The sequence below is a fragment of the Podarcis cretensis genome (genome assembly GCF_951804945.1).
Source record: "Podarcis cretensis genome assembly, chromosome: 10".
NCBI classification, from domain to species: domain Eukaryota; kingdom Metazoa; phylum Chordata; class Lepidosauria; order Squamata; family Lacertidae; genus Podarcis; species Podarcis cretensis.
Genome location: NC_137179.1, coordinates 37020907 through 37046771, shown reverse-complemented (window position 1 = coordinate 37046771; position 25865 = coordinate 37020907). Strand labels below are relative to the sequence as shown.

General features: G+C 42.8%; 1 protein-coding gene across 1 annotated transcript in view; it reads right to left on the bottom strand.

Moving 5' to 3' along the window:
* Window positions 1-16720, bottom strand: part of TMCC3 (transmembrane and coiled-coil domain family 3) — a 99327-nt gene extending 82607 nt beyond the window's left edge. The window contains exon 1 of the mRNA XM_079993454.1: window positions 16534-16720. Coding sequence (XP_079849580.1) covers window positions 16534-16680 — 147 coding nt within the window. The 5' untranslated portion in view covers window positions 16681-16720. The remainder of the gene's footprint in view (window positions 1-16533) is intronic.
* Window positions 16721-25865: the final 9145 nt, after the last annotated feature.

The window sequence follows — 25865 nt, the reverse complement described above, 5'->3', positions numbered from 1 at the left end:
AACCATGTGCTTTGAAAAGTCTGCCCTGACATCAAAGAATACTGCAGGAAAAGACGGCAGCCTGCAACTGAACTTATGTTTGCCTCTCCCACTCTCTGCTAGGAGAAAACCATGGTATTGCTGGTTCAGCTGTCTTCCTGTATAATGTTATGTTGTGGTTCTACAATATTGCATTTGAGGACCTAGTTGACTGTATTATTTGCATGGTAGCCAACTTAAAAGAAGAATAAATAATTTTTATTTGTGCTGTGAAGCCTAACAGTCTTATTATAATAACATATTATCTAATTAGAAGAAATGTGGTTTCTATTCCAAAGGCAAATGAGATAGTTTACATATATTAGCCCGTCACAAGACACTTTATCTTCACACTTTACAGGTTAATCACTTGTTGGCCTTGGGTTCAAGACAGTAAAAACAAAAAAATGATAACCACTTTGTTATGAAAGGCAAATTGAGTCAGTTCTTGAGAATAGTCTTTCTAAAGCCTTCCTGGCATAGCAAGAGTAATCTTAAGCACTTCATAATTAGAAGCATATATTAGCCAGTACACAAAAAGAAAACCCTTTATTGCTCTCAGGTAATTGCTGTAATCTGAATCCACATTACAGTTGTTGTAGCTTACACAAAGATCATCTGTGGGTGATCTCAAATTGTTTTGGATGTATTAATAGATTTTCATCCGAGGGGGTTCTTTTTTGTACAGGAATGTGAATCAATGTTTCAGTAGCCAGGTGATAATAGTGCAAGGAGCTTAGCAATGAAGAACAATATGTACAAAATTGGGCATGTGGGAACTATTAAAACCCATCAGTTTGTACAAATGCATTTGTATGAAAATCATAGTGTTCCCAGCTGGAGGCATATTCTGGAGTACCCTGAAACAGTTGCAAAACTCATAACTGGCAGTCTTAAATGCAGACAGCATATCTGAATCTTAATACAACAGCCCACCAAACAAGAACTACTGTTATATAAAGGAAGCTGGATATATTTCAGTCTTGTTAGTCCCAGAGAAGCTGAATATTTTGTATCTTACAGGATCTGAAATGCAGGAAACAATTTTCCTGCTGGACACCCATGGCAACGAGACAGGATTTTAACTTTCTTCTGTTACTGTATTGTCTATTCCACTGCCCCATAATGATAAGTGAACAAACATAATAATAAAAATAAAATAAGTTCTCCCCCTCTCTAACCACTAGAAGTCTACCAACTCATTTCCTCTTCCATCAGCGGCCTCCCAAGCCTGAGCAACATGACAGAATTTCTCCACTGTAACATGGAGTATTTCAAAAATACACTGAACACCTCCTTCTACCAATATTTTGCACAGAAATAGGAAAAAATAATACGTTTCAAGTTTAGGAATTAATGTTGGGAACTATTTGTTTACTCAAGTCCCTATTCTCAACAAATATTGCATATCTTTGACTTCCAGGTTCAAGCCATCACATCATCATCATTAAGATATGAAGAGGTCAGTTTAAGAATCTTTACACCCATAAGTTTCAAAGTTCCTAATTACAATCCTGTAATATTCTTTCTTTTTTACATTTATATACCTCCCACACTCTCAAAGGAGCCCAGGGCAGCAAGCAAGAAGTGATAAAACAATATAAACATCTTAAAAACAATTCCATTACAGATACAGACTGGGAAAGATACCTTAAAAGACATGCTGAAAAAGAAAGGTCTTCAGTGGGTGCTAAAAAGACAACAGTGATAGCGCCTATCTAATATCCAAGGGCAGGGAATTCCAAAGGGTAGGTGCTACAACACTCAAGTCCCCAATTTGTACATGGTGCAGAAGAGACCTCTTGATAAGATTGTAATTGCAAGAATTCCTCACCAGTGCTGGATTTAAGTCAGTGCAGGCAGTCCCCCCCCCCCCAAGGGCGCCAAACCGAAGGAGCGCAAAACTGAGAAGATCCATTTGAGGTTGCCAAATTTTGGGCTTGTGCAAGGCGTCATATTATGAAAGATTACCAAAGTCTTCCACCTCTGTCCTCACTTGCAGAGCACATTGGGTATATAAGGTGTGAGGTGATCTTTCAGGTATCCTGGTCCAAGCTGTCCATAGCTTTATACACAAAAACTATTACCTTGAACTTACTGCAGTTGCTCATTGGCAGTGTGTGCAATTCTTTGATAGCAGGGTAATGTGTTGGTGATATCCTGCCCCAAGTTGAGCAGCTGAGCCACTGCGTTTTGCACCAGTTTCAGCTTCCAGACCAATCTCAAGGACAGCGCAACATAGAGCACATTGTACTACTCCAGCCTGGAGGCTACCAGAACATAGACAACAGAGGTCAGGCTATCCCAGTCCAGAACAATTTCAGCTGTCTTACCAGCAGAAATTGGTAGAAGGCACCCTTAGCCATTGGGGTCACCTAGGCCTCTAGCAACAAAGAAGAATCAAGGATCACCCCCAGACTACAAACCTGCTCTTTTAGGGGGAGTTCAACCTCATCCAAAGCAGGCAACCACCCACAGTGCCTCCATCTTGCCAGGATTCAGTCAGTTTATTGGCCCTCATCCAGCCCAGGTCCATAGAACTGCTTTATCTAGCAATCACTATTCAAGTATTATTGTATCAATGCCACACCTTCAGGATGCTCAGTTATTCATGAGCATGCTGAAATTTTGTTGGTGCAAGGCTTTATTAATAGCCATGTTCCATTGTAAATCCCTAGAGTACTTTTAATATCAGGAATTATAAGAAAAGTAACAGAGAACTAATGGAAAGGACCTGCCTACTCTCAGTTCTCCCTTGCTGGTAGAACATATTGAATAATATGTTCTAATGAGAATTCTTACTCTGATGCTAAAAATGAACCACCGGTGGAGGCACAAAGCTCTGAATGCAGATTTCAAAACTTTAATTTTATAAGCTCTGCACTCAGCTCAACGCTACACTTCCTCAGGTGGGATAATAAAACGTTAATGTGTAAGGAAGTACAAACTCAACAAGCAATTAAAACTCAAGCTAACTACAGAGTTCCTTTCTTTTCCTTTTTTAGTTGAGCCGTTTGATTTAGCAAGTTCAATCACTGTAGTAAAAGGACTATTTACAGGGGGGGGGGATGAATAATTTCTTATAAACTGTAGCAAACTTATGTTTGCATGCATCTCACAACTCCTGCAGGCACATTTGCTGAAATATTAGATAATGACCAGCATGGCCAATGGTCAGGGATTATGGAAACTGTAGTTTAGCAAATTTAGTAAGCGATTAAGGGAACTGTAGTTTAGCCACAAGCTTCCTGCCCCTGAGTTAGAACAAGTTCTTTCTGTACCCGATGGCAATGAATGGATGGCCACCTGGCCTCACTCTATACATGTGCTTTAGCTTCTGTCACAAAAGCAATGGTTGTGCCTGCAGCATAGCATGGAGAATGTTAAGCAAGAAAAGGCTGCTTACAGTGGCTTTAAAAATGGCCAGAGCTTTTATTGACCAGAATGCTAGCAGAGTTTAGTGTAGCATAAGCTGAGGATCCAGTCACAGGACAATCTTACTACAAACTAGTACCATGGCCCAGTCTGCATGCCAAATGCATGTTGGGGAGTAGAGAGTTGAAAGGATTTCAGGCCCACAACCATAAGAACCATGACTGTGAGCCTGTCCTGTTACCTGACTGTATGGCAAATGTGCTAGTCCCCAAAATGGGCTTGGGCCTTGAAGGGGCACCATAAAAGGTAAAGGTAAAGGTACCCCTGACCATTAGGCCCAGTCATGGACGACTCTAGGGTTGTGACGCTCATCTCACTTTATTGGCCAAGGGAGCTGGCGTACAGCTTCCGGGTCATGTGGCCAGCATGACTAAGCTGCTTCTGGTGAACCAGAGCAGCACATGGAAACACCGTTTACCTTCCCGCCGGAGCGGTACCTATTTATCTACTTGCACTTTGGCATGCTTTCGAACTGATAGGTTGGCAGGAACAGGGACCAAACAATGGGAGCTCACCCCGTCATGGGGATTCGAACCACCGACCTTCTGACCGGCAAGTCCTAGGCTCTGTGGTTTAACCCACAGTGCCACCCGTGAAAGGGACACCATAATATCCGTTAAAGGATCCCCTGCTTACCTCTGCTGTTGATATAGCCAAGTGCTTTAAAGTGCCTGCTATGAAAAAGTTGTGACAGAAATATGGAACACTGGAATTAAATGATAAACCACACATATTGCTATGAGGAATGTAGAAAGTACCACATTGCAGAGACCATCCCATTGCAGAGACCAGCAACTTTGTCTAAAGTAAAGGCTTTTTAAACGTAGGTTAGTATGTGGGCAATAGCAAATCTAAAGCTTCTGTTTAGGAGTGGATCAGAAAGAAAAGGTTCTCTTTTGGGTCTGACTCCCCCCCCCCCTCCCAGGACCCGCCCACTAAAACAGCCTGTTGCAGGCTGCAGCCCACTGGCTCCCGGACAAGGCCGAGTCACAGCATGTTGGATGATACGCTAGTTCATTACGTCACCCATATTTGCAGGAAGATATCCTTGATGCCTCCCACATTTTAAAGTGGTGAACTAATCCTGGCAAAATCCTGGTAATACTGTGATTCAGGCAGCGCAAGACTTTCACCACCCAGAACGCTTTAAGTATGCAGGTATTCACATGATACATTCTACTTATACAACTGCGCCACCGAAACACACACACACACCCTCTCACTCTTTGCGGGGGGAGGGGAAATAAATTTCATTTAAATGCATCTCTGCATCAAAACCTCCACTACATATTTGGAGGTGGGACACACTCAAACAAGGCATGAGGCTGTGCCAGTTCTGTTTGGAGCCTAATTTCCTTCGGGATCTTAGAATTTCATGCAATAGACCTCCTGTCCTTGGCACCTTCCTTTCCTCCCTCAGTCCTGTTTATAAGGGATTCATTAAATAAACCAGAACTGAAACATATATTATCTTGTAAAGGAGGGTTTGTTGTTAATCATGTATATCCAAAATCACATACTACAGCTTAACAAAATGTTTCTTGTACATGAAGAATTCCTCTTCGATTACAAGTCTATTGTTGCTGCAGTACTAGAAGGGTCTTAGCAGATGTGCTATTATTCTGTAATAATTTAAGTCATTTATCTTCAGCTTAGCAGTTTAACCATATTAAGTGATTGCTTAGCAATGAGAAATAGTCATGAACAATTCACGAAGTCTTGAGGCAATTATGGGTACGGCTTGCATAAACAACAGACTGTGGGAAAATAAGCACACTGTATAATAGTTTCTGCATAGTTAGCGTATTTTGGTATTCTGGGGTGAGAACAGAAAATGTTCCCATCTAATTTTTAAAAGCAAATGGGTTTATCTTCCTACCCTGAAATTACATGTATTGGCTGTGGCACAGACATCATTCTGTATTACAAATTTAACATTCTTATTCCATAAGCCAGAGCTGTATCACAACAATACCTAAATTACATGCCATAAGTGAATTAATGAAAAATGTACAGTATCTGTGATTTAGGTAAAGGTAAAGGTACCCCTGCCCGTAGGGGCCAGTCTTGACAGACTCTGGGGTTGTGCGCCCATCTCACTTAAGAGGCCAGGGGCCAGCGCTGTCCGGAGACACTTCCGGGTCACGTGGCCAGCGTGACATCGCTGCTCTGGCCAGAGCCAGAGCCAGAGCCGCACACGGAAACGCCGTTTACCTTCCTGCTGGTAAGCGGTCCCTATTTATCTACTTGCACCCGGAGGTGCTTTCGAACTGCTAGGTTGGCAGGCATCTGTGATTTAGTTATAACCAAATTTATATCAAGGACTAGAAAATTAAATAAGAGAAGCACATGCTAATGCTGAACTCCAAATCAAAATTTGTCTTAGGAACCAAAAAGGCATTTCTTTTTTAGTCATTTTTATTAAGTTTCCCATTTTAACAATCCAATCAAATCACATTGAATGTTCCAAATTATACAATATACATATCAAATAGTCCACATATTCTGCCTAAATTATATATATTTTTGTTGGGACTTCCCATGCTTCAAAAAGGCATTTCAAACACTTCAAAAGGAGCAATTTCTTAGCCCATTTCTTACTCAATGGCATTTAAGTCCAAGTACATTTAAATAGATTTGTTCCAATTTATCCCTTGTTAGTCTTGTCCCTCCTCTCCTTCTGTCCTCTTCCTTCCAAACTTTGACAGGAATCTGTATGGCATTTTTACTTACCCTGTAAAACAGGTGTGATAAACCTTTATCTTTTCAGATGTTGAACTACAACTCCCATTAGCTCCAGAAAACATGGTTATTGGCCAAGAGGATGGGAGTTGTAATTCAGCAATATCTGAATGGCCAAATGGTCCCCACACCTGCTGTACTGTAGTGCACTAATGCCACTAACTAAGATGTTGGTGGCGGTGGTGATGATAATGATGGAGGACCAGCCACGATTTGCTTAATTTCCAGAAATGTTATAGCTTTAGAAGCCAATGTGAATGGCTATATGTACCCTTGCTATATGAACTAAGCATACAAACAGAATAATTGAGTGTATCATAGAATCATAGAATTGTAGAGTTGGGAGGAACTCAGAGTCCAACCACATGTAACGCAGGAATTTCAGCACGTGGTCCCCTATCCAATTTGAAATCATCCTGGACCCTGCTTAGCTTCGCAAATGGACTAGCAGTGGGCCTAATAGATCATGTGTAACCAGTGTGATGCCCTCAACAAGTTGTTGGACTACAATTCTCATCAGTCCAAGCCAGCACGGCCAGTGATGAGAGAGGATGGAAGTTGGAGGGGGATACTAAGTTGTAATAGATTATGTTGGGGCAAAGGGTAGTATATCATATTCAAGGTATGCAGGGCCCAGCCTAGTATAGTCATCTATTCAAAGCTACTATTCTTGTTATTAAATTGTTAAAACAGCTTTTTAATTATAAAAAGCAGCCATGAAAACCTTAGGTTCCCTAAGTGTTATCAATACTCTTAAGTGCTTCCTCTTTGGAGCCTGTTGGACATTAAAGTCTGAACCAAATCCAAATGTAGGTTTTTGGCATTTTATTTTTATGTGATCATTTGAGCCGTTCATTCTGTTCTTCCAGGTTCATCAGTACTTTGGCAAACTACATTCAGTCTAAGCGTGGCCAAAAGGTTAACAAACGCAAATGAAAGTTCCTTCAAAATGTTTCTGATTTGCAATGCAATTTTTGTAGAGTTGAAGCCTATGAGTCATGTAAGAGGTGCTTCAGATCTTCCAGTCAGTCACTGATTGAAAGGAAAGTCAAATCACCAATAGGGAAAATCTTTGATTCATACCCCTGATAATTCAGGCAACAGGTTTGTTCGTAACAAACCATATTTAAAATCCAGTTCACAATTCTACAGGTCACAATTCAAACACCAATTTGACCCTGGTACCTATTTTCAAGGGGGCCAGGAAGGATGTAAAGAGCAACCCAGTGCAAAAGAGTGGTGTAGCTTGCAGAGTGCTGGGCTGGAGACTCTGACTGGCTGCAGGTACAGCTAGCCAGAAGAGGGGGTAAAAATAGCACTTTGGGAAGGAAAAATAAAACTGGAGTATGGGTTACTGGCATTCAGTTGGATAGGGGTATATTAAACACGTAAACTCTGTATGAGAAATCGGGTTGGCAAAATCTGAACTCCACAGCGCCATCTGGTGCCACTGTGTTATAATGCATATATAACGCATATAAAGCACTTTCTCTTTGCCAATGTAGCTGAGTCCTCTCAGGAGATATCTACAGCTGAGAAGGAAGTCTCTGAACTGGGGTGTTCTTTTAAGAGTATATAGACAAGTGAGAACTGGTAGCTGAATTAGAGAAAGGAGAAGTGGAACCATGAAGGAACGCTCTACTTGGGTTTCAATTCAGTAAGAAGGGGATAGATATTCTGGAGAGAGAAGAGGAATCCCAAACCAGTTAGGATGGGCGTATGTGGTGATCCCCTAGTCTGGTATACTAATAGAGGAGCCTCAGGAGGAGTGAGATTTATAGAAAGGTGGGAAACTGACAGTACCAACTTGTTTCAGAACCTAAGTATTAAGACCTAAGCAGTAACAACTTCAATTAGTTTAAGGAATTGAAGTAAATATAAACTGTGATTATGAAAACATTGCCAAAAATGTGAATGACTAATCTAACCAGAATAAATATTATATGATTTATTTAAAAATTCCAATAGCAAAAATGTTTTCACATTACATAGTAATAGTTTCAGAACTACAAAAATACTTCCTCCCCCCAATCTGAAATAAACATCCGTTTGTACGATGCCTACAATGAAAACATATTTTGTTTAATGTTTATTGCTGCTCGCACTACCCACAACCTCTTTCTTCCTCCTCCTACCAAAGCAGGCAAGCAGGCCCAATCATACTTCAGTCCTCAAAGGGATGGAATTACTAACACTGCAGCAAACCCAAACACATTTGCCGAGAGAGACAAACCTATAATTCCCTCAGAGCAGCAGGGTCCGACACCAGACTAGAACTGTCTAATACAAAATGTCAAATTTCAGCCTGAGCATTTCAGCCTGAATGCATTTACGAAGTGATGCAATTAACTCTGTGAGAATAACTGTGAAAAACAGAGCCTTCTCATCCCTGTGAGCTGCTATAAGCTACTAAGCCTTTCAATAATTGCTACATCCAGCAAAACACAAATAATGGCACACAGGGAAAAAAGGAACATGGAAAACTACTGTATAACACATGTGACTTCACGTGTTCGTATGAATTAGCGTAAGAAAAATGGGAACATTATATCTATGGGATTCTGTTTTACTGCATAATAGTCCATCATGTAATACAGAGTCTTTATATTACACTTTCATTCAGCTTGTCAAAATGCCTTTTGGAGGCAAAGAAAAAGCAGTTATTCCCGTAGTCACAGTGTTATTATGCCTGCTAACATTTCAAAGTTATTTAATTCAAAATATGTATACTGCTGAGAACAACACAGAAACTTGGCCCACTTTTCACAACGGGAAACAAAGGTTACAGCCTTTCTAATCCAATGTCAGACATGAAGTATTTCTGCCAGACACAGAGCACACCAGATTTGTTTAAAACAGAGCAGTTGCTCTGTCTACACTGCAGCAAGGTAAAGGAAAGGGACTCCTGCCATTTGCTCCTGCAGTGTACAATCCAAGTGCTTCTGTTACGCAAGACCCATGGAAATGAAGGAGGTAGTCCATTTCTATCCTGATCCTGATCCAGCACACCCAGGGAAACCCTCGTGTTGCTATCACATTTTATCCTAACAGCAACCCTGTGAGGTAGGCCAGTCTGCAAGAGTTACTTGCTAAGGGCCATTCAGTCAGCTTCATTAAATAAAGATCTTCCCAGTCAAAGGCCAAGACTTTATCCACTGAACAACATCTCCTTTATACAATGTAGAAGGAAAGCCTGGTGGCTTTGGCTTTTAGGTTCCAGAGCCAGCCTTACCATTAGGCAGAATGAAGCGGCTAGTTTGGGGTGTCACAAAAGGGCAGCATATTCCTAAGTATTTATTATTGTGTTTTTACTGCCAGGGAGGAGAGAACAAATAGTACTTGTGGGATTTTCTGCCTAATGTGCCACAATAATTTGGCTTTCCTTTGATATTATGCACCTTAACAAGGAGGGGGGGAGGGTTTGTCTCCGTTTGCTTCCTTGCTCAGGCAGCAGAATGTCTAGTACCGGCCCTGTCGGGTGCCATGGTTTAAAAAAAAAAAATTCATTTTGTTAAGCTGGTAACTTCAAATACAATAGTATTTCCATTGATTGTGCTAAAAATACCCAGGTATGATGATGATTTAAGGCCTTTATTGTCTTTGGATATATAAAACAGAAAATAAAATAGCTTAACATTGTCATATCCAAAAAAAGGAATAACTTAACCTTACAGTTTATTAGTAATATACTTCTGGAATATATTGCTTCGTATAATTTTTGTTTAGATTTAATTAGCATTTTCCTTATACAATAGCCTGGCTTAGAGTTGTTATTGAACAGGGTGCCATGTTTAAAGGGTTAATAAAAATGGTACAGATTGAATCCTCTTTGAATCTGGTGTGTGTGTGTGTGCGCGCGCGCGCGTGTGTGTTTGGTTCTCAGAAAAATTAACTGAGTCCTGCAAAAGAATTTTTTTTAATTGCCATTTAAGGCAACAATATGTGTTTTACCATTAGCCAAAGCCTGTGACGTGATTTCAGAAAAGTAATTTATTTGCATTTTAAAGTGGCAGGTTATTGCTAGAAATAGCATTTTCTTATCAAACTTTGCAGCCTTTTCTCTGTGACACGGTGGACCAATGAATCACTTCATCTAACAACTTAAAAAAACAACCTGCTAGATCAAACTAAGGATGCACTTAGTCCAGCATCCTATTCCAAACAGCAGCCGCTCAGTTGCTTCCAGAAAGTTTATGAGCAGGACATGAAGGCAATGTCTGCCTCTACTGTGTGTCCTCAGAAGCTGGTGTTCAAAGTACACTGCCTCTGTACATAGAGGTTCCATTAACTGAGCAGCAAGTTAAATCCTACTGCTTTGGCTGAGAACTCTGCTGAGAACAGGTGTGGAGCCAATGCAGGATTTAACCCCAACTATCTGATGACATCACAAGTGACGTCAGCTGATAGGCAGGTGGTGTGGGTTTGGGGGAAATGGCCTCACAGGTTGTGTGACGTGATACTTTGGAATACAATGCTGACAATTTTTCACTGTAGTAGTAGTAGTTGTTAGAGAGAAAGAAATGTTTCTTCCTTGGAACTCTTTCTTTAAACCAGTGCTTCCCAGCTGGCGGACCACGGACCTCAGGGCGTCCACATAAGCCACTCAGGGGATCCCTGGCACCATTCACACAACAAAAACTGCCACTGAGATATCAACGTGGTATAATGGTTAAAGGGTTGGACTAGAACCTGGGAAAGCAAGGTTTGAATCCCCACTCAGCCAAGGAGCTCACTGGGTGAACCTTGGGCCAGCCACCGTGTCTCTTAGCTTAACCTATCTCATAGGGCTGTTGTGAGGATGAAATGGGAGGAAAGAGAAACATGTACACCACCTTGAGTTCCTTGGGAGATAAAAGTGATCTATAAATGTAATGATTAATAATAATAATTTCTAAAAAGTATGCAGTCTGTGGCTTGGCTTAGTTAGTTTGGAACCACTGCTCCAGACCATTCAAAATTTGGTAAATCTCAATCAGGTCCCCTCTCAATAGTCTCATTTCTTAACTAAAAAGCCCTAAGCACTTTAGCTTTGCCTTGTTGGGAAAAGCCACAATCTCCATGCTACTTAAATTGCTCTTCTCTTTTCCAGTTTTAATTATATCTCTTTTTCATTAGAGGACCTGAACTGCCCTTCCAAACGTAGCTATACTACAGATTAGAGGTGACAGACGTGTAGTTTCCCAGAAATTGTTGGATTCCAATTCCCATCAAATATTGGATTTTGCTCTAGTATGCCTTTCATCCAATTTGGAGAGATATTTCTGGAGTTCTTTTCAGCCTGCTTGGCTATTACCATCCAGAATAAACTGCTGTCCCCCACAAACTTGGCTACCACATGGCATACCTCTGATCCCAGATAATAAATTAAAATGCCATGGGTCCAAATATAGATTCTTGCAGAACTCCACTACTTTCTTTTTTCCTTTTGAAAACAGTTAAGTTTATTAACTCCATTTCCTTTCCTTTACCCAGTTACTGACACAGAAAAGGACCTGCCCTTTTAAACAGAACTTCATAAAAGGACTCGTGTCCTCTCCTACAGGAGCGCGAAGTTTATTTAGGAACCTTTCGTGCTGGGTAAAAAGTGAGTGCATGACATCATCAATAGCCTTTCCAAAGTGAAGGCAATGTTATCACTTCTTTTTGACTTTATTATTTGGCTGTATGAGATCTCTCAGATTCGACTTGATGATGTCATCAAATCTGACTGGCTGAAAAAAAATGGCACCACATTGCTTTGGGGATTCTTGAGGGGAAAGGGGCAAGGACACTGCTCAAAAGTGAAAGAAGGGCAAGGAAGGATTTTTTCTGAAACTTATTCACACATACTAGCCAGAATGATTAATTTCCCACAAATATGAGGCTAAAGGTAAAGGTAAAGGTAAAGGACCCCTGACAGTTAAGTCCAGTCACGAACGACTCTGGGGTTGCGGCGCTCATCTCGCTTTACTGGCCAAGGGAGCTGACGTTTGTCCGCAGACAGTTTTTCCAGGTCACATGGCCAGCACGACTAAGCCGCTTCTGGCAAAACCAGAGCAGCGCACGGAAACGCCATTTACCTTCCCACTGGAGCGTTTTTCCAGGTCACATGGCCAGCACGACTAAGCCGCTTCTGGCAAAACCAGAGCAGCGCACGGAAACGCCATTTACCTTCCCACTGGAGCGGTACCTATTTATCTACTTGCACTTTGACGTACTTTTGAACTGCTAGGTTGGCAGGAGCAGGGACCAAGCAACAGGAGCTCACCCCGTCGCGGGGATTCGAACCACCGACCTTCTAATCAGCAAGTCCTAGGCTCAGTGGTTTAGACCACAGCGCCACCCGCGTCCCTAATATGAGGCTACCTGCTGCTTAATTATTAAGCTAGACAATGTAAGCACTTAACCCAACCTTCACTAACCAGGTGCCCTCAGGTTTTTATAATTCCCATCATCTGTAGCTAGCACAGAACTGCAGCTCCAAAACACCAGATTTTGGTGAAGACTGCCTTAACCAAATAATTAAATAATCTGCCCTTAATCATGTGTTAGCCTGTGCATATAAGGATTATCCACATGTAACCACAACAGGAAAATGGATGGTTGACCCACTTCAGCTTCCATCTATGCCAACTGTGGGAACACCACTAAATTTCATAAAACTTGGGTTAGTTTCCCCCTCCCTAAAAGAAGTGCTACCATGCCACCATTCTCTGTACAAAAAAATGCCATTGTGGATGAAGATTCCAACCTGCCTGTTACTAATCTTAACAGGTGTTTCTTCACATTTCTGCTTGCCAGTTTTAATGAACATTAAGATACCTTGTGCTTCTCTACTTAAAACTATTATTACGACAAGCTTTACACAAAACGAGCAATGAAAAGTTGTGTTATCTAATAAACTACCTTCCTGCCTGAGATGTTATGCCAGTGAAATAATTCATGGCCATGCAACCAACAACAGATGCAGGCAGAACTGCCACACACCAACAATCCCTAAAGATAGCTCACGGCTGTTTCTCAGCTCTTATTCTTTGACTCAGCGAAGGCAAGGGCAAGTTGCTTTCGACAATGCAACCCCTGTATCAAGTAGCTGCTGTCAGTGCCTCTTCTGTGTTTAAGTACAATGTAGAAAAGGATTCTTCTTAGCCAACCTGAAGTCCTTTATTTAAGCTTTGCAAGAGCCATAAACAATAGCATGTGCTATGAAGTTGACTCAGAGGCTGCAGATAACATTACGTTTAAGTACAGGATTCCATGGCAACTAAAAGCACATACTGTAGTGAGGAGAGGCTTCTGCTGTAGATGGGAAAGTTTCGCTACCCAACAGCTCCAAGCTTAAATAGGTATTTACTGGGGAGCAATCTGATTCAATGCCAACAGGATTTACTATCAGGCAAATGCAGAAATGAGGGGGTGGGCAGATGGAAGGCTTTGTCGAACCCCAACACAAAACAATCTCAGGCAACTTTAATCAATCATGTTTCAAGCCAAAAGAGTAGCTACATACACTTGCGCCCTTTTTACTGACTTCAAAAAGTGCTTATGTTGAATAATCCTAATGCAAATCTCTCAAATTTTCCTCTGACTAGCACCACTGTGACGTAGCAGCTGCAAGATTGACACAGGTTTAGTTGTATATCGCTTTAACCATTTGAAGCAGCACAGTGGATTTTTTTCCCCAAACAGAAGTTGCAAAATGGAGCCCACAGTCCTGTAGGTAAGCAAGTGCAGTTGCCACGAATAAAAAGTGTAATGGTGGCATTCAGTCATTCGCGGCTCCATGCTGTGCGTGGGATTGATTACAACAAACATTGTGAACTAGGAGGTCCATAATAAAAGCAGCATGTACAAATCTACACTGCAATGCTATACAATATTACTTAAGATTCTTTTTAAAAACGCCTTCAGGTGATGCTGCAATTCAACTTCTAATTCAGAATCCTCTTCCATAAACCTGAACTCCTCTTAGGTTCCCCCACATTTTTTACTTCATCTTTTACTAGCAGGACCTAGTGTTTATCAATTTTCCACCCAAAACTGACTCCTGGCATCCTGGTGACACACTCATGGCACACTAGTGGATCTCATCCCATGATTCAGGACATTTTTCCTTAGATGGTTTTAAGGAAACTGCTGGGCGCGCATATTAGATCAGAGGCTTTAAGTTTGGACTGAGCAGGCTTGGACTAGATAACCTCCCAGTAAGAGTGGCCAAGGGTAGCTCCGACCTACACGCTTTCAATAGTGATGTAGAAGAGGGAATTTCAGTCCCAGCTTTTACATCTGACTATCCTGCTTACCAGGTCCCATGACATTCTCTAGTTCTGTGAATCACTGCACTTATTAGATTCACATCTGAGTGCTCTTTAACTAGACACAACTGAGAATGATTGTACACAACTGGAAGGCAAAGGAGATTGGCACAATACTGGTCACAGTGATTGCATCAGAGTCATGATGGGAATAACAGGGAACTACATTGACCTTAATAGGTTTCCACACACCTGGGCAATAGCTGTGCTAAGAATCATACCCAAGCATGTGAACTCCTTGCAGGGAGTTGCCAACTGTTCCCAGAAGAGTTTACAATTACTAGGACTGCCAGGTGTCATTTGAGACATTTTCTTACCTCAAGACATCCAAGCATCACAGGTCCTATATTTGTTGAATTTTTCAGTTCTGCAGGGCATATGGCTTCAGGGCACACCTCAAAACTCACCTGTAGTGTTTTTTCTTTTATATGCAAAATGCTTCTCTGGACACCCTTAACATCATCATTTTGCTACAAGTTTAATATTGGAGAACTATTTTTGAATGAGTTGGTTTATCACCCCTTCTAATAGCGAACTCAGTTGCTGAGTGCAGGCAGGATTGTACTGGGGCAACTGGAAAACAAACAGTCAGTATCAGCATGCTTGGGCAAAACCTAAGGTCTACGGAAGTACAAAAAATACTTAAGGGAAGTAAAAAGCAAATGCAAAACAATTTTAAAAAAACAACCACATACCCAGATGCTGAGTGACCAGAAAGTGCTCAGTGTCTGCTGAGGAGGGGGAAACCCAGAAAACCAAAGGAGGTGGAATGGAGTCTGCTGGAGGAAGTGAGGGTGGCTGCTCACTGGCACCCTAAAATAAACCCTGCTACAAATGGGGCACAGCAAGTCCTATTTGAATATTACAAATGAGAAAAATCAGGTACAAGGTCTGGAAGTCCCACTTCATGAGTCACAGCAGGAACTGCCCAAAAAGTACTTCCTCCACTTCCGTATAGCGTATGAACTGCTTCGGCACAACATTCACGGGGTGCATCCTCTGGTCCACACAACTGTCCATGCCCACGCCTGAAACGGGCCAAGTGAGCCACGCACATCCCACAACCCAGGATGCTCTTCTCAAGCAGTTGTATGCGCAGGTGGGCAGGCTCCAGGTCCACTCCATATATGGGCAGCTGGGCATATTTGGATGTGCTGGAGGTGTGTCCATGAGAGCAACACATGCCACACTCCGGCAGACTAGAAACAAAAACGACACCTTGCACGTCAGTGGGAACCTTGCCCATTGATTTGCCTGAGATTTTGTTTCGCGCCCTGAGCAAAAACACAGCCGACATCCAAAATGAGGTGAAGCAGTCAGGTCAGATGGCTCCGAAACAAGACCTTTCGCTAACTGCCTTACCAACAGTCCCCTCACGATAAGGCAGGCACATATTTGAAGATAAACATCTGCCTAGGGAAAGGTACCACTTGAGGCCGAATTACTGGAAAGCCCCCCCCCCCAAAAGCCCCCAAAGATTCATCACTGTGAGGAACTGGGAGAGATTTTGGGGGAACTGCGCACTCTAACGGCCAGATCCCGCAAAAACGCCTATGAGAGCCGAGCAGCTCCGTCTCGTGCGTGTAATACAGTAAATGGTAAAAGGGCGCCGGGTCTCTCTGTCACACAGACACAGCTTTCGTACGACCCACAGAGCCGCTTGCAAGGCTTGGGACACACTGAAATAAAAAGACACCACTAGCCGGCAAGACACCGGAGAGCCGACGGAAAAGCCCCCTCTGCAATGTTTCCTCCCTGTCAGGAACGTGTGGCAACCTCCCCATTTTATTTGCCTTGGGGGAACCGCACGGAGCAGGTGGTGGCCCTCCTTTCCTTCCCTGGGTCTCAACCAAACGAGGCTCCCATATGTCGCTGCCCCGAAGCGCGCCAATTCCGAACGCGAAGCCTCGCCGGCGCCGAGAGCGAGGGAGGGAGCGAGCGCGAGAGAGGCGCAGCTGCTGCTGCTGCTGCCCGGGATTCCTCTCAGCCTGGGCGCCCCTTCGCGGCCGTGGAGAGAGGAGCGCCGCATCCAACCATGACTTACCTTCCTCAGCATGCTGGGCAAGCAGCGGCTGGGGCTCCTGGCTCCGGCCGGCTCTTCCTCGCCTTCTTCCTCCCGCTGCCCCCTCGGCCATTCAGCGGCGCCTTTCTTGCTGGGCGATTTCGCCAGCCCGAGGAGCGCACATTTCATGCCCGCCGAGGCAGCGGCTCCGATCCCGGAGCCTTCGCCCGCACATGCGTGTGGCAGCATGCACAGGGTCGCTCCCCCGAGAGCCAGGGCTGCCTCGGCTGCTGCGAGCCCAGCGCCGGCTCCTTTGGGCGCTCGCAAAGCAGCCTCCGGCTCGAGCACGCGGCGCAGCGGCAAGCCAACCAGGCGGCAGGGGCAGCAGCTGCTGTTGCTGCTTCTTGCCGGCCTCAGCAAAGCCGAGGAGGGAAGCAGGCGGGGGGGGGGGACTACCTCGCGCTCCCGCTCCCTCCGCCTGCCCTTAGCCTCAGCGCGCGAGCTCTTCCGCGCGCTCGGAAAGGCGCACTCGGAGGTGCCCAAAGGACGCTCGCTACCTCGCTCGCTCGCGCGCGCCCCGACGCCGCCGGCTGAGGAGGCTGGAGTGGCCAGGCGCTGCAGGAGCGAGCCGCTTTACAGAACGCGAGGCAGGGGAGGTCCTTAGCTGTGGGGACCACTCAGGGCTCACACGCTCATACACCCTCCCCAAAAGAAACCAGTTATCCAGTCATTTCTAATAGGGTCAGACTGAGCAGCGTGTGAAGCTCCCTCGTAGCGAGGCAGATAAACCTGGCTAGCCCAGAGTGGTCTTCTTGCTCCCCCCGCCCCCTTTCCCACTCCTGCTCTGCTGTTTGACGTCCTTTGGCTGGAGCATTAAATGCACGGCTTGGGGCCCTCCTACCGAGCTTTGCCCCCTCCCCTCATTGGCGTCTTAAAAAAAAAGTGCAGCCCCCCCCCCGAAGGAAAGCTCCTGCAAGCGTGCAATGACACATCTGACACATTCTGGTCACGCTCTGTGAGCTTTTTTTGCAAACTGGAGCGTGGCTTTGGTCGTTAGCAGGGCAAAATGAATGTTGGCCTTGGTGCAGCGGAAGCTAGGCCTTATTTACGTTATTGCATTTATACCCCACCTTTTGCTCCAAAAAAAACCTCAAGGGGAAGTACATGGCTCTCCTCCTCTTTAATCCCAACAACCCCGTGGGGTAGGTCAAGATGAGCAGCAGTAATTGGCCTCAGGTCACCCAATGAGCTGGGGGGGGAGAGAGACTTGAACCCTGGTCTCCCAGGTCCTGATCTGACACTCTAACCACTACACCATGTATGTTGAAGGACTGCCTAGAGGGCAATAGATGTAAAAAGTGGCAGTAGTTCTTGGGCTGGCATGGAAATGAGGCTGGTCATCACTGCATCCTTCCTCACCTCCTCCCCACTTTTTTTCCCTTTAAAAAACTCATTGGAGCAGCTGTACATGTGAGTAGTTACAGAACCATTTTGTTAAGTTTTCCTTAAAACTTGTATTAGCCATTTCTACAACAAAATTGTGCCTTTCCCCAAGTAAATGTGTTTGGTTAGCGTCAGGGCAGCAGAAGCAAACTCCTTTTTATTCCTGTAGTGGCACTCCTGACGGTACTACAATTTAAGTGAATTTAAACTGAAATGGGCACATGCTCAGAGTGTTCCACCACCACTCCTCATTCATGCCTGGCAAACAAACCTGTGCGTACTCCTACTTCAGGAGTGTAGGAGCAGTTGTAAGGGCATGGAATAGCAGTGATAGAGAATGGTGTGCGAATGTATGTAGAAAGAAACTGCAGTACTGTACAAAGGCAAAATCTGCATTTGTTGCTCCGCCACTTTTTTGCCTCCAACTCCACCCACCACTGATACGTGGCCCTTAGAATGTTCCCTACCCAGTTTCAGTTGCCTCTTGTTACTGGATCTCTATGCTGTTGCAGTAATCACTTAGCTTTTATTTTCAGTTTTTATGTGTTGATAACCAGCTTGGGTGGTGCTGGAGAAGACTCTTGAGAGTCTCATGGACTGCAAGAAGATCAAACCTATCCATTCTTAAGGAAATCAGCCCTGAGTGCTCACTGGAAGGACAGATCCTGAAGCTGAGACTCCAATACTTTGGCCACCTCATGAGAAGAGAAGACTCCCTGGAAAAGACCCTGATGTTGGGAAAGAAGGAGGGCACAAGGAGAAGAGGACGACAGAGGACGAGATGGCTGGACAGTGTTCTCGAAGCTACCAGCATGAGTTTGACCAAACTGCGGGAGGCAGTGGAAGACAGGAGTGCCTGGTGTGCTCTGGTCCATGGGGTCACGAAGAGTCGGACACAACTAAACAACAACAACATCAACTAGCCTGGGATCACCTCAGATGTGACGAAAGGTATTCTATAAATGCAGCACGTAACTAACTAAATACATCAGGTTTGAGGTCGATGGTTTATTTTTATATGATCATTTATTTCCTGTTCCTAAGAGAAATCAAATGCGTTGTAATTACAGCTATATGCGCTTAAAGGTACATTATGCTATAAATCTACACTTATACTGACAATGTCATTTTATTTTTCTAGTAGAACCACTGTCACCCCGTCCTCTCCCCTAACACCCAACATTGTGTGATGTCAGTACATATTGTGATGTCATCACCTTGCTTTATTTTCTGAATTGATCTGATTGGAGCAAAGGGGCCTTGTTGCCATGACAATGTTGTTGTATTGACGCTCGCAGGAAGGAGAGTGGTTTGAAGTGTGTGGATTGCCCTTATATTTCTGTACTTTTAAAAGCCACACGAAGCTTGGCTGGAGACAACATAATAAGAAATATCTCCGTGCTCAAGGCACTTACGGAGAAAATATATTGAGTTTTATTCACATTTATTTATGGAAAGTCAATATGCCAAAAATAGATGCATTCTTACAGTGTGATAATAGAGTGTTCAAGTGTTGTAATGTTCGATGGGGCTTATTATCAGGTAAGTGTGACATGTTTGCAGCCTTAATATACTAAAATACCTTGGTGGTTAAAGGTATAAATATATAAAATTAACATAAAGTTTAATATTCTAAGGTGAAATGAATCATGAAATTCTAGAAATTAAGAAGGTATGACACTAACAGGGATTTTCGTTTTTCCACATTTCATTAGGTATAGCATATTTTTTAAAGCACCAACACAGTTTTATTCACAGTTTGCACCTGGGAGGTAGGGAGACACCCAATGTCAATAAGTAGAGAGTTATCCACATACTTTGGTCACCAGCTCCAATTTGTGGGACACTCTTCCTGCAGAGATTCAGTAGGCATCCTCACTTTTGACTTTTAGGCATCTCTTGAAGACATTTTTTATGCCAACAAGTCTATGCAGTTAAATGATTAACATCATTTAATGATTAACATCATTTAACTATCCTAGTCACTATATATATATATATATATATATATATATATATATATATATATATATATCTGGCATCTGGAAAAGAGAGGGAAAGAAAACTGAACTCCCCAGGGTATTGGAAGAGAAGACTGAGCAGACTGGTTCCACCCGGCAAGTGACATAAACCAATAGATATTCAGGAATGTGAAAAGCCTGCAAGGGAAACATATGGGAATGTGTTTTGCTGTTTATGCTAATGAAGGGTCCATTTGCACTAAGCACTCTTAATGAATGACAAGACAGAATCAGGAAGGAGATAGCGGCTACTAGACACCACCCCACAGATTAGTCTTAATCACAATCATGAAAACCCTCAAAGGATTTGCAGGACACTTAGAGCTGATGGATAACTGGTAAAGCAGAATGGCAGACAGGCATTATAAAGGGTGGTAGAAGGGGTGCACTGAGGCATTTGTGATGAAGGCAGTGAATGTATTCAATCCACTTCTTCTACCCCAGTTCACAGTGCTTTCCTGTCTTCATCCAGATGAACAGCATGAAAAGGGAGTGGGTGGGTTCTAGATGATTCTTGTCAATGCTACAGACCAGAAAAGCATATATGCCTAAAGCTAACTATAAAACGGGGTTTGGGGCACACCATTACAATGGATAGCAGAATTCAAAGCTGGAAAATTTAAAACATTATGACCAATACAGTCTCACGTTCCAGAAGAGTAGTCCTTTTGGTCTGATGCAGAAATGAAAGAAGTTTTGACCTTCAGTCAAAACTAGCAAACCAGCATACTCATTTGTGGGCCAGAGCTCCCTTTGTCAGGTGACAGGAGGATTGGCAAATATGTGTTTTACAAAACTGGAAAAAACAAAAGAAAGAGGGTGTTATTTTAAATAAAAGTGAGGCCAGTGCAAGAGACACTGCTACAAAGAGCATGAATGAAAATGAGATACAGGGTGGATCTACACACAGGGGGAAAACACACTATAAATGTGTCAGAAATTAAATCGTTATAACAAAAGGAAAAAAATCCTATGGAAAATCGCTTAGAATTTTTTTACTCTCTGGCGCCATCTGGCGTTGCATGTTTATAATGCATTCAAAGCACTGTTTCTTGACTAATGTAGCTAAGTCCACAGTCACATCATTAGAAGATCCAATCAGGCTCAGTGGGTGCGACCCACCTCTAACAGCTACCTAGTACCCGTTTGCAAAGCAAGATGAATGGAGAACCACTTTCTGTTGTGAGCTACCCCCTTCCCCCCTTCCCAACGCTACTGAGCCCAAGTGCCATACTGTCAAAATTGCAAATGAATTCCAGTTTGGCGCCTTTGTGTGGAAATCTCCCTTTTAAACCTTATTGTGGAAACATAGCAATTTTTACATCTGTTACTGTTACAGAATATCTAGGCCAGTGGTGACTAACGTGTCTTGCAGGCATGGCTGGGCTCCAATCCCATCAGCCCCAGCCAACATCACCAAAGGTCAGGAATGATGGGAGTTTTAGTTCAATAACATCTGGAGGGCCACGGAGACACCGCAACCCTGATCTACGTAAATTGAAATGCTCCCCAACTGGTTAATCACAGCTTTCTCAGCAGATTTTATGTACGCTTTTCTTCTCCTTCTCCTTCTTCTTTGTTGTCAATAGATAAGGTGAAGAGTACTTACCAGTATAAAAGTTTAGCCATAAAGCTGCTAATGAAATTGAAGAAAAAGGTGGGACGTGATTTGGTGTTTTACACATTTTTCTCGCTCAAGTTCATTGTCTGAAAGGGAACAAGGAAATTGCTGTAGCATAGCAACTGTGATGTTAGCAAGCAGTGCAGTGGCATCGTTAGCTGCGATGCTGTTCTTTGTATCTCCAGGCTTTCGTACGGATGATAACACAACATTTGCCTGCAGTTTCCAATCACAGAAGCTTAAACAAAATTAAACAGGGCTTATTCACATCAGGGGCTATGTACGCAAGCATAGCTCCTTCCTTCACTATCTCAAATCATTACAATAGCACACATATCAAATTAGTATTTAATGAATTAGTTTCATATTTGTCTGAAGATGGATCTGTGACGATTTTGAGCCAACTACGTAACAGAAAATTGCTCCGTAGGAAGTGTTGGATATTGTTGTACTTGGCTGCCTTAGTGATTGAAGCCACAGCCTGCAAAGCCTTTAGCTAGAACTTTCCCTAAGCCAGTTTGGTAGAGCTGAGTAACTGTGAGTTATCTTTGACTGTGTGTGTATCTATTTTTAGGGAGCGGGGCAAAACCTCCCCTTTTACCTGGGTTTTTGGCCCTTAATTTGAACAGTGTTTAAGTAATTGTGACCTCTTTTAGAGGGGCAAAGTCTAAAAGACCTGGTTTTTATTTGCATAGATGTCTGTGTTTGTTTTTAGTTTTTATTTATTTATGGTGTTTAATGTAATTTGTTTAAGTATTTTTATTGCACCTGTAAGTTACATTGACTCATTTCCATGAGAAAAGTAACTAATAAATATTTATTAATAATAATAATATGTATGTGTGTATGTAAGTAAGCAAGCTTAAGTATACACTTTTAAAATACTGTTTATATTTATATGGTTTGTAAAAATTCATTATACTGAACTTGTAATCAAAGGTGAGAGATGTAAGGGCAGCTTAGAGCATATTTCTGCAACCTGGTGCCTCCTAGATCTTAGGGACTGCAGCTCTCCTCAGCCCCAGGCAGCATGCCCAGCCATTAGGGACGAAGGAAGCTGTAATCTAATACATCAGAAAGTTATCAGGTTTAGGAAAGCAGGCTTCTACAGAAATTGGGTTACCAACTGAAGGAGAAATTCAAGTGGTTTATTCTCCCTCTCTGTCCCCGGTTGCAAAAAAAAGCCCAGGTCAGGTTAATTTATTCTGCACAACAAGCTGTTAAATGCAGAACTAGAAACTTTCATGTCATAGAGCAGTGGTTCAAAGAGTGTGGCAGGAGAGGATGGCAAGTGTGGCGAGAAGATTCAAGGACAGTCAAATAAATGTTTAAACATTTCATTGTAGTATAGTATAGATGCTCTTATGCATTGTTTTATACTTTTTGGATGCCCCATGGTAATATCATAAAGTATTTGTGTTCTACATTATAAATCAAGCACTGCCAGGAGTTGTTTCTTTTTGTTTTCCAATGTATTATCAATTTTAGAGTCTATGATGGTGGTAGCCAGCATGGCACTCTGTAGATACAGTTGGCCTCCAGTTTCCATCAGTTCCCATCAGCCCCAGCTATCATGGCTAATGGTCATCAAGGGCACCAGATTGACTAACATGGTCTTTGAAATGCCCAAGATGATTATCTGGAACACTGTGTATTAACTCATTCAGAAGAAGACCCTCTCATCCCTGTGGTACATCTGAGGACTATATGTTTCCTCCTTCTCCCAAACATTAAAAGAGCCTGCTGGATCAGGTAAAACTGATGTCTGTGGGAAACCCTGAAGACAGGGCCTGAGAGCAACAGTTCTCTCTCCACACCTGCGATTCGCAGCAACTTGTATTCACAGACGTGCTGCCTTCATTAACAGATTGGTTAATAGGTCTACTTTTACCTTGAAAACTTTGCAAAGTGTGTTAATAGCTTCCATTTGATTTCCATGCACAAAACTATCTAAGTTCAAATCAGCTGGGGAGTTACAACCAGACAGAAAAATATGACAGCAATACAAACCTATCATATTGCACATTCCAGGAACATTTAGAAATTTAACCAATGGGGAAAAAAGAAGATACACAAAGATGAGGGATGGAATACAGGGATTCACTACAAAGCTTGGAATCAAAGAAATGGTAAAAGGTCTTTTGGCAGTAAAATTGTATAGCAACTGTTGCCATACAATGTGCAAGTCACACCAGTAACTAATTAGACCATACTGCTATATTTATGGAAGCTATAGAAGAAGCCATTGTAATACAGTGAAGCACTTGTTAGATTGATCCAACAGTACTAAATAAAATTGAATTCTCTACTAAACTTTGGCTAAAAACACACACCAAAGCAAATATATGTAGAATAGCAAACAATAGCATGCAGAAATTGAAGATAATCTCCTTTCTCTATTTCAGGTGGTGAAATGTGAAGATACAAGGTGTGGACACCAACTCCCTTCAGCCAATGGTCAGGAATGATGGGGACATTGACCAGCAACCCCTGTTTGAGCAGGACAAGTGGCAGGCAAGGGAGGATGGGTTAAATTCTGGAACCCATCCTTACTCAAAGTAAGGATGGCCTGGCTTGCAAGCAGTGGCAGAGGAAGAGGAGTGCGGGGGGAGCGCACTGCCCCCGGCAGCGTGATCCTGGTGGGGTGCCATCGCGGCTGCCCCACCCGCCTGCTCTGGGTGTCATGTCCCCGCAGTGTGCCACGCCCCCAGGACACACGCCACGCCCCTGGGATGTGCGCCAGCCCCGCCCCCACCTGCTCTCTGCCCCCTGGTGCCGGAGCATGAAGCTCCAACACTGCTTGCAAGTCACAGGTCACTAACAGCACTGAAGCTGACTTCGGCACTGGAGGAAGTGACTATACTGGGCTGTTGCTTAACCATATTGCTGGAATCGGAGACAACCAGGACCAGGACAACTGCAACTGTTAACAGGTTGATTTCATACAAAGCTAGGGCACCTCAATGAATCCGTAGGTTTCGTGCATAGGATTGGGCCTCACTGAAATTTGTGGAAAGTTTAATGGATTCCAGGCAGTTTAACAGATGTTGATTCTAGGCTCCGCAGCTAGACCTATGGAGTCCAGTATGCTATACCAATCACACCCTTGGCTAAGAAGATTCAGCGTTTGCCAAACTCAACACGTTTGGGGAGAACACAGCAACAGGAGGAAGGCAATTTGCAAGTTTCCTTTCCATATATTATTTCCCCTAGTTCTTCACACATTCCTTAAATGATAACCAGGAAGAGAAAGTGTGCAGAAATCTTTAAGAATAGCCATTGTATTGAAATAAATGTTGAAATATACATTTTTTAAGAAACCAGAGGCCTTTCTTCTTGGAATAATAGGTCTGGAATTGCCCAAGAAAGATGTTAGATTGTTTTCGTATGCCACAACTGCTGCTAGGATTTTGTTAGCCAAGAATTGGGAAACACAAGAAGTGCCAACAGTGGAGGAATGGCAGGTGAAGATGATGGACTTTTGGGAGCTAGCCAACCTGACCGGAAAAGTCCACGACCAGGAGGAGGAGGAGTACCAGGAAGAATGGATGAAATTTAAAGAACATTTAGCTAAATATGCTAAGATAATTTAAATAGAAATACTTGCAAATATCAAATTGGCTTAGGATTTAAATATGTGATTTTATATAATAATATGTTTAAAGTTTATATGAAAAGCAAGAAAGAAGTTAATTGACTAAGTAAATTTTATGAGAAATTAGTTTTGGAAAACTGTTACAATGATATACATTGAAACTCAGCCAGGGGGATTTGAGGAAGTCACCTAACAATGTTAATAATACTGGAATAATTACAGTTAGGATTTATGTGTGTTTGTTTGTTTATAAATATGGAAAATCAATAAAAAAATTGAAGAAAAAAGAATAGCAGCCATTGTGCCCCTTTGTTTTTAGAACACAATCTAGCTATGAGCATGTGATTAACTAATGCAGAACTGATATTAAGGCATGTACAACCGCTTCCCCACATATACCTTTCAGTCTACCTTCCCCCTTCTATCAGATGCTCTCTGTCATTTACTGCTAGCACCGTACATGAGGTCAGGAGGACAGCTGGCTGACAGAGTAGTGAATCTCAGGGACAACAAAATGTCACTGATACAGCCCTACTATTTTGTTTTGCAAAATGGAGAACTTGCCTCCTTCTAGGCTTGACTGCATAGGACACCCAAATGAGTGGTATTAAAACTATATTTAATCTGAGCTGATGTACTCATGTTCAGATAAATCATGTGGTTAGGTTTTGCTGTCTCTGCCTTTCAGTTTACT